The sequence below is a fragment of the Pterocles gutturalis genome, unplaced genomic scaffold (genome assembly GCF_000699245.1).
Source record: "Pterocles gutturalis isolate BGI_N339 unplaced genomic scaffold, ASM69924v1 scaffold17893, whole genome shotgun sequence".
Taxonomy (NCBI): Eukaryota; Metazoa; Chordata; class Aves; order Pterocliformes; family Pteroclidae; genus Pterocles; species Pterocles gutturalis.
Window position 1 is genome coordinate 1 of NW_010120861.1, and position 10007 is coordinate 10007.

General features: G+C 34.8%; 1 protein-coding gene across 1 annotated transcript; it reads left to right on the forward strand.

Annotated features, from left to right (window-relative positions):
- Positions 1–1762: 1762 nt before the first annotated feature.
- LOC104459434 (breast cancer metastasis-suppressor 1-like protein) lies at positions 1763–8776 on the forward strand. The gene is made up of 6 exons (XM_010077050.1): positions 1763–1859; positions 2280–2363; positions 4308–4372; positions 5815–5854; positions 6707–6833; positions 8380–8776. The coding sequence occupies exons 3-6, from the start codon at positions 4325–4327 to the stop codon at positions 8501–8503; spliced, it is 339 nt and encodes a 112-aa protein (XP_010075352.1). The 5' UTR covers positions 1763–1859; positions 2280–2363; positions 4308–4324; the 3' UTR covers positions 8504–8776.
- The last annotated feature ends 1231 nt before the right edge of the window (positions 8777–10007 follow it).

The following is a 10007-nucleotide window of genomic DNA, read 5'->3' on the forward strand; positions in this document are numbered from 1 at the left end:
AAGACTAGAAAACCAAAGAGCAAAACAACGTACAAGATGTCCACTACCACAGATCGTTTATTTATATACCAAGTTAAAAAGTGGTGGAGTCACCATCCCTGGAGGTGTTCTGTGTAGATGTGGTGCTTAGGGACATGGTTTAGTGAGTTAAGTGGGGTTGGATTGGACTTGATGATCCTTGAGGTCTTTTCCAACCTTTATGATTCTATGGCGAAACCTTCAGAAGTCAAACATTGACCATCCAGTAAGGGTCTCATGGGGATAAAGCTTTTTAAAGTCAGCAATGCTGCTTGTAGAATGACTGTTCCACTGGAATATAACCATTCAGCAAGAATGCTTCTGATGCCTCTAACAGCACTTCACACCTTATTTTGTCACCAAGTGCTTGCAGCAAAACAGATGTCTAAACAGAAATGCTATTTAATTTTAAAGTGGAATTTTAAAATGGTCTCAGAACAGATAACTGTTCGTTTGGCATTTCAGTTATATCTCAGAGACTTCAGCCTGTTCAATACCATTGGGAAATTTTTTTTATAGTGAGGGATTGAAAAATATGTGAAAGGAGGTCTTTGGAATTTAAATACTTTGTAACTTGAAGGGAATGGTAAATAAACATGACAGCCCTTTAGTATATTCCTCAACTGTTTTGCTTCACCCCAGCATACTAGCCTGAACATTGTTAAACGTAAGTTTCTTTTAGTATGCTGTGCTATGGGCAGGAGCAGTTGAGGTGCAGACAGCTGCTGACTTGGCTCTTGGGACTGCAGCTTCTGGCAGAGACATGGTAGCAAATAGCTAGATGCAGTGACTTGTGCTGCTTAAGCTGTTTTTTTCAGTAAGTTCAGGCCCTTTAAAAGGGTAACTGATCTATATAGATACTGTGTAATTCTGGTATCAGTACTGTAATTGAGAGCAGTTCACTACAAAGTTGATTTTCTTGTTCTGAAACACTTACAGGTGGAGGAGTGTGCTGACTGCACAAAATGTTGCAGAAAGATCACACCAGAGTGTGTTTTCGCCTGTCTTTCGCCTGTATATAAAGAGTGCTAATGGTATATCTAACATTGAAGGCATTATGTTAATCTGTTTGGATCAGAAATTGCCTTTTGAAAGGACGAGCTAGCTAACTTTCCTAAAGCAGTGCTTTAAAAGTGTTTCTCACAGCTTTAAGGTAGACAATTTTGCTTTCACAACCATCTAGATTATGTGCTAAATAATTTTTTTCTTCTATGGGAAAGTATTTTTCAGATCTGTGAAAGCAGACAATTATAAATACTGTGTTAACAGATGATAATTCTCTATAAATGACTGCAGCTTTATTGATGTTGAAGCAGCTTAATAAAAAGCTTCTTATGAAAACGTTAGCTTTTCTGATCTGTAATGCAAGATGGCATAGAGGTCACTACAGTTACTTATTGTGAATAAATCTTTGCTATCTAAAAGGGAAATACATTATTTGTGTGAAAATACAAATAGTTATTCTGGAGATCTAGCTTCATGCTTTTATATACTTAGTTATTCTTGGTACTGATTCAGTGACTATATTTACACTTACGCCAAGTGAGCATGCTGTCTTTAAGGAGCTAGGATCTTACACTAAGAAAGTGGATAGAGGGAAATGTCATATGCTTTATGGCTTCTGAAGAATTTTCGCCTAAAGCTACTCTTACATTCCTTCTGCTGAGGCTTTAAATTGTTGCTGTATATATTTAGATGATAGAACTTAGTAATGTAAAAATATGTAATTTCTTGGGTTTTTTAGAGTGAAAAGCTTCTGTTGTACGATACTGTACAAAGTGAACTAGAAGAGAAGATTAGAAGACTTGAAGAAGACAGGCACAGCATTGACATCACCTCAGGTGGATAGAAGTTCAACATTGTTGGGGTTTTTTTTTTTTTGTTGGGGGTTATATATATATATATTTATTTTTTTTTTTAATAACTTATGATAGCTACTGATTAGTGGACTCTACATATAGTATGTCTGGTGAGTTTCAGGTTATCCAGTAGAATGCAATAATGCAATTTAGCTGTAGACTTTGGGCGGGGGGTTGAATTTAAGCTTAAAACAAACTTTGGTCTATAATTGTCAGCATGCATGTGTATTTTGAGAGTATTAATCTGTGACTACAAAATTGTGTAACACCTTAATTTGTTCAGAAACAGCATCTCACCGGGGAATGTGTTATTTTTCGTTTTTGGACAACGTTTTCTGCTGTAAAAAGAGCTAGATATGTAAATGTTTCTAATTCATAGTGTGTTCTTATTATTCCTTTCAGAATTATGGAATGATGAGCTACAGTCCAGAAAGAAAAGGAAGGATCCATTTAGTCCAGATAAGAAGAAACCTGTTGTTGTATCAGATATCCTTTTACCGAAATCATTATTCTTTCTGATAATGTTCACTGTTTTATGGCTAGTCTTATTGCATGTGTCACTAATAACAAGTTGAAGTGATAATGCATTCTCAAAATTGATTTTTGCATGGTAGATGTTTTTCTAATTCAGATTAGAGAAACCATGTTGACACATCCCATTATGAAAATTGAGATTCTCTTATCTAACTACTGGTTTCATATACAGAATATTTCTAAAAATTGATTTTTCTAACTCTTTGAAAAACAGAGCTACAATGCTAAAGCAGAAAAAAGTTAGGCATTGTGTTTGCAAAGTGTAATTTAGCTTGTGTTATTTCTCCTGTATAGCTTTACTTCTCATACTGGGACATCTTTACCTCAATTTTTTACTTCTTAACAATTCCATAGACTTTAGATCCCTCTTTGGTTAAAAGTTTAAAATTCGAAGAATTGAGACCGTTGGTGGGGGGAAGTTTTGTGGGTTTGGGGTTCCTGTACAGTGAGTGTTGTTTTAAGAATTTTGCATTGGTGACTTCTTCGTAGCTGTTGACAAGCACATGGTGCAGCTGAAACTTTTTAAGGTAAAACACCTAAGAGACCGTGTAATCTTTCTCCTGAGAAAGAAGGAGATGCCTTCGCTGTTCTCTCTACCTCTGCCTGCAGCTTAACAAACACATCCCAGATGGATGATTTGTCCTAATAATGACTGTTCTTCCATTAGGATGTGCCATAAATTCAGTTTAGTAGAGATGGTTTATAACTAGTGCTTAAGAGCCAAGTGGTATTAATCAATGCAAGTACGAGTGGCTTCATTAGTTTCTTAACTCCTTTTATCAATTTCAGTGCCAGGTTGTGTGAAAGTGTATTTTCTTCAGATCTCAGTCCTCCTTGCCTTCAGGATGTCCCTATACATAGCATGAGATTCTGTGAATTATGAGCTACTTTGTCCTTTTAGAATACACTCCAAACAGAATATATTGACATAGTATTAGGTCTAAACCCCTAGCAATTTCAGGCAATTGATAAGGCTAAAAATCCTGTTGGTTGTGAAGTAAATGAATTTGCTCCTTTTGTTTATGATTTTAAAATATTTTTGAACTTGTCAGTTTGTACAGATCTGTGTAAAGCAAATATCTAGAAATTTTACGTGGCTTTTGATTTGTAATTCTTTGCTATTTAGAGGAAAACAAATTTGAAAGTGGCTAAAGATTATTAAAATTTCAAATGGAATGTAAGTTAAAGATCTCATAGCCCATTTTACGAGACTTAGTTTTGAAACATTCATAGCACATTCTTCTAAACTTGCTTTTCAGAGATGAAATAGGGAGAAATGAAGCAAAAACCAAAGACTGTTGTAATGGAATAGTTGTGCTACATGGAGTTTTGTTTGAAGTTCACCTATTGTTCTAATACATAATTTAATTTTACAGTTGGTAGTTCAAGGAAGGGGCTTTGCCTTTCTACTTCCTGTTTTTTAGATATTTCATATTCAGATGTGGTGCTTTCTACACTTTTCTCTCAAAGAACTATGATGCAGAATATTGTAAAAATAACAATTTCATTAAAGCTGGTACTAGTGTAGGTGCTGATTTGCAGTGATATATTGAAATTGCAGTGAATTGTGATTGTAATTTGTAGTATTGCAAATAGGATGGTTTTTGGAACTGTTAGGGATGGGATGGTTGTATCACAATTGTTTATCTTTTCCTCATGTTGAACTCCGTTAGTCGAAGTATCTACCTACTATTGTTTATCTCTTTTAATAATTTTTAAAGGGTACTTCTAGGTTGCATAGTTCAAAGATGCATTTATTTTTGCTGAGCTTTCACTTCACATAGGTATTCTTTGTGTGAAAGATTGTCAGAACAGAACTATTAATAGCTTTCTACAAACATTAGAGTATTTTTATTATTGCTTTTTTTTTAAAGGAGTTTTCCCTAACTTTCCCACGCCCTTATATAGTTTATATGTTACAAGACCTTGATATACTTGAAGACTGGACAACAATAAGGAAGGTAAGATGAGAGAATGAATGCCAGTGGCTGTAGGTTTTGTTCGGGTTCTTGTTTAGTCCTTTTGCCTCTTAAAGGTGTTTCTTACATGATCAAAACTCTAAACAGTTTTTTGTTTCTTCAGTAGTTAACTAATCGTTCCGGTTCAAGCTATGTTATTGCTACCTTTTCTGATTCTACCCAAATTATGCAGAGGAGTCCAATAAAGTAGTGGAAGAGGTTATCTCTAAAATGGGTAGTTTGTAAATTTCCATGATAAAATAAGCTTAAAGCCTGTGTCAGGAGGATCCACTTTCTCATAGTCTAGCATAGTTGGGTAGAAACTGTGATAGGGGAGTTTGATAGGATTTTGTTTTAAATTAAGATTTTAAAAATATATATCATATGGTATGTTTTCACAGGGTAAATAGTTTATATTATGAAGATTTCTGTGCTTTGACCTCTCCTTATACTTTTTTTTTTTAGTAAAGTGAAATTCTGTTTTTCCCAGATTATAAGAGAATCAGGGTTTACAGGAAGATAAATTTGTTTGACCAATTGTTATATTTGAAAAAATAAATCCAGCTTTTAAGTGCAGAGTGCCTTTTTCAGATCTTTGTTTATATTGTTAAAGTAACTTGCTGTAACGAAATGCTTTTCTTGTCTTGCACCTGCAGTCGTAAGATTTCCCCTAGTACCCTAGTGCTTCCCTTCTGATGGAATAGCAAACTACTTACATGAATTCAAATACTTGGTGGGAAATGGCTTTGAGTCGGTTCCCATCCTACTTTATACTTGTAAATATTTCCTAAACCAAAATTAAACTGTGATGCCTCTGTGAAAACTTGTCTGACTTTTCCTATCGCTTCAGAGGAACAGACACGAAATAGCTTTCCCTAAGTTTCTGTCCTGTAGTGTAACATGATTTTAAACAGTATCAACAAATACAGAATCTACTGGGGCTTTTGCCTTTTCTGGAAATAATTTAAACAAAAAGCAAACAAACAACCCCAAAAATCTCTTTGAGGTTTTTTTTAAACCTACTTTAATACTGTGTATAATCTAGAGTTTGCATGAGAGAGAATTTGTGAGTTTACAATGTATAAATCAAAAGAGTAGGTTGTTCAGATAGCATTTTGTTTTTCAGAATGAGTAAATGTCTTTTTATTTTCTTGACAGAATTACGTAACAGCACTTTTGAGGGTTTAGTTTAGAAAACCTCCCAAGTTATTTGAAACCAAAGCTTCCTAAAGAAAGTTATTTTTTTCCACCCTCAAAATGCTGTTTTATTTAGTTGCCGAGTCACTGTTGAACACACTTCTATTTTAGATTTGTTCTGATTGTGGATTTTGCATGTAAAAACAAGTATCCTGAGCTACAATGCAGATAACTTCACAATTAAAGCTGACAGTTTAGAAAAAAAGACTGCACTTGCTGACTAACTTCATTTTCTTTTGTGTTTCAAGGCGATGGCCACACTGGGGCCACACAGAGTAAAGCCAGAACGTAAGTAAACATTGTCTGGTTTCACAAGACAGAACTTGCTGTGTGCAATGATGCAAACTGCGTCTAGGTAGATTACATTTATTTTAGCCCTAGTATGGTGAAGGAGGATGGGGTGAGATCGCTGGAAGATGTGATGTCTTTCCCCTCTGTGTGTCTTTCCCCTCTCTCAGGTGCTGATACTTGTAGCTCAATTGCTGATGATTGTGTTAACACCTGAATTCTAGAAAATTATCAACAAAAATTTAGACCTCTAAAAGTGGGTTATAGCAATTAATATTAGCAGGCTGTGCCAGTGTTTACACAAGATGAGGCAGGAAACTAAGAGCATTCTAAGGGATGCACTGCAAACTACAACCCTGAAGAAGTACAGATGTATGAAAGGAGTGGTAACTGATATTTGGCACTGAGGTGAGAAGGTCATTACTGCTAGGTAAAATCAAATACTTGGAGGTGGCGAGTAAGGAGGACAAGGGAGAGAAGGCAAGCAAGTGGTGTATTTCTTTAGTGATGTATTACTACTTGCATGTTGTTGTAGCGTGCTGGTGAAGAGGTTTCAGGTTCTGCCATTTAAAGTCTTCTCTATATTGCATTACTTGATTTGTGAAAATTTGTATCACAGATATGAAGGTTATGGGGAAGATAGCTTCTGTTTGAAACTGGAAATATAACTTAATTTATCTGACTGCAAATAAAAAGGTGTATTGCTTCCAGTTTTCTTGCATTCTTGCAATTAGTAAGAGAGAAGCTACTTTTCATAATGGAAAAAATATAAATAGCTTGATAAAAGTGTATTTAAACATCCAAATGACTTCTGCCAAGTCAATATCGAATTACTTCTATCGGTCATTTTAGCACCTGTCAAATTAGAAAAGCATCTACATAATGCTAGATCTGAAGAAGGAAGACTCTATTATGATGGAGAGTGGTATGGACGTGGACAGACGATATGCATTGATAAAAAAGATGAATGCCCTACAAGGTAAAGATTACTCAGTTTATGCAACTCTGTACATTCGTGTTAAGCAACAGATAGGATGATGGCGTTGAAGAATAAGGCTTATTTGGAAATACTGCCGCCTTAGTAACAGTAGTTCACCTTGGAAGACAGGCATTATCAAAGAACGTTGATTTCTGGACTTCTGAGAGAGGCTAGCAAAGGCTGGATTTCACTGAAGGTAATGACATGTTTGTCAGGTTAGGATCTCACTAACAATTTATGCTCTTACTAGTTTCTGAATAGCCTTTGAGTAAGTTTTTTTTTTTAAGTATCTTGGGATTTTGTCCCTTTGAGAATTTGGTATGTTGGCCCACCCAGAAAACCACTTTATACCATTAAAGATAAACTTTGTTTTCAGTTGAGTAATGCTCTTTCTCTTAACAAAGGTTCTACCTGGGATCGGTCTGAATGTTATGGTGCAAATTTGTTTGAATGTTTAAGATATCTAAATGTATTTTCTCTGCATGGATAATATCTGTCAATTGTAAATGGTGGGTGTATTTAAAACAGTAGTTAAAATTAAATGTATATCTTGCCTTTTATTGAATGGGGCAGAGCAGTGTTGATTAAATATGCACAGGTACCCAAGAAAATTAACTTTAACTTCCTGTAGCAGTAGCTTACCATAAAACTGTCTGTTTCTTTTTTTTTCCCCGCATATGGTGAAGGGGAGCAGATTTTGGTGATTTTCATGTTTATTCAGGGCTGAAACAGGAAGGTAATTTAGTAAACTATACATTTTTCATGAAATTTTAAAAATTCTGAATTAGTTATGAAGAACATGGCAGTTATACTTGTCCAAAAAAATCTTAGCGTCCACTGTTTGACAAAAGCTGGAAGCTGATGCTTAACAGGGCAAGCATTTCCATTAACTGTCTTCATCTCTGGTTTTGAGCCTTTTTTTGTCATCAGTTCTACTTGATTTTTTTATTTTTTTTATGAGGGAACATTGGGGGATATTGTGTTCACTATTTGTATTAAGGTTTACCACAAGGAGCATAAAAGCAGGGTTCATGTAAAAATGATTCAGTAAATCAGGCTTTGACTTTATTTCTTAAGGTCTTGGTATAATGACTAACAGTTGAATGCTTTTTTCCTTTAAATTTTGGGCTTCCATCTGTTTAACTTTTTTCCAAGTACTTTGTATTCAAAGTAATTCCTGGGTGTGTTTTCTAACAGATCTGGTTTTTACCATGGGTAGTCCATTGTTCTGTTTTCTGTGAATGGCTGGTGTTCTTCCAAACAGTTAACTAGTTGTACATGTCAAGGGTTTTCTCATAGGAGAATAGATAGGTGGTTGAAAAATTAACTACCTTCACTGAAGACACATGAAGTTACCAAAGAATTCTGTTAAAACTACTCTTACAGTGGAGCCAGCATATTTTGGGCCTAGCATTTACAACTAATGCGTATTTTCATTTGCTGTATGGAAATACAGCTACAGTTTTGAGGTTATTTGTTAGCTTGTAAGTTTTATGAATTCTTCTTGTTTTTCTTCCCCTGACCCTTCTTTCTTCATTTTCTGTAGTGCCATAATTACAACAATTAACCATGATGAAGTTTGGTTTAAAAGACCAGATGGAAGCAAGTCCAAGCTGTATATTTCTCAGCTACAGAAAGGAAAATATTCAATAAAACATAACCACAACTGACCATTGCTAACCAGATATGAAACAAGTGGTATTGCCATGCTAGATGTGCCATGGGCTGAAAGTTGTATTTAATAGTGTTGTGTATTCCCTATCAATTTACAGCAGTATCTGATGTGTATTTGTAGTGCTGTATGTAAACTTCATATGGATGGCCTTCAGAAACCTGAGGATGTTAAATCATGTTGACAGACATTTTACCTCTAAATTGGGTCCAGTGCCTAAGATATGAAGTATGCTCTTCAGGTTGAATGGCTCAGAACTTCTCATATTTGTAAAATGGGGAAAGAAAAAAAAAAAAGAAAAAACAAAAAACAGAAAAGAGAAAAAAAAGGGGCTTTTTTTCCCACTGGTGACCAGTTGGTGTGATAAAATGATAACCATAATTACCAGCAACTCACTTCGTTTTCAGCAAACATGTCATGCTTCTCTTGTGGATGTAAATTTAGCCTGTTCACCTGTTGCTTTTGAATAGATTGTAACATGCATAAGTGTTCTTTTATAGAAAGTGGACCGTTTTATTAAAAGTACTGCCCTTGACAGCTCTGCTAGTACTGACTGTGTTATATTTTGTAAGGTTTACTATATCGCTTGTAATGAGACAAAGCCAGTATTTTGAGCTACATTTTTTGAGGAGTGCTTTTCTAGTTTACAACCCTTGTATATAGTAAACAAATTGTTAGTGATTTTTTTTTTCTTCTTCCCCAGATTACCAGCAAAATTTATGCATAAAGTAGCTCCAGCCTGTGTTACATGTAGCCCACAAAGAACAACTGCGGGGATGATTATGTAAATACTGTTGCATGCTCTGCTTGTTTGGTCAACAGTTGTATGAAATACTATGAATCCTTTTTTCAAATAGAAAATATTTACCCAGAAATTATATATCTGGCCAAATTTACACTTTTTCACCAAACACTGTTTTTCAAATTTCTGTACCCTACTTCATCTTATTTTACACCAGAATTATTTCACACAGCTTAGAAAGCTGAATTTCTCTTAAATCTTAGTGTTTAAGCCACAGAGAAGAGTCCTAAATCCTTGATGTTACTGTGATATGCTTGGAGCATCTAGAATGATAGATGGGATTGCTGAAGAATTACTATTGCGTTGGTTATGTGCACTTTAATCTCCACTTATGATGATGATTCTTGGAGAAGGAAAGCATCAATTTGCTTTAAATGATCACAGCAAACAAGTATTTTATTGTAACATATAAATGTTTTATTCATGTATTAATTATCTCTTCCAGGGTGGTAAATACTTTCCAAATGCCAAATCAGTTTCTGCTGAGTGATGCTTTTCTACAATTATATGACATTAGTAATCAAATGTACATAAAGCATCAATTGACATGTTGGCTTTTAACAATATGAACTGTATGTATACAGTTGTTTGATAAACTTTTTGTAATAAAATATTCGTATTTTTTAACTTGGTATATAAATAAATGATGTGTGGTAGCGGACATCTTGTATGTTGTTTTGCTCTTTGGTTTTCTAGTCTT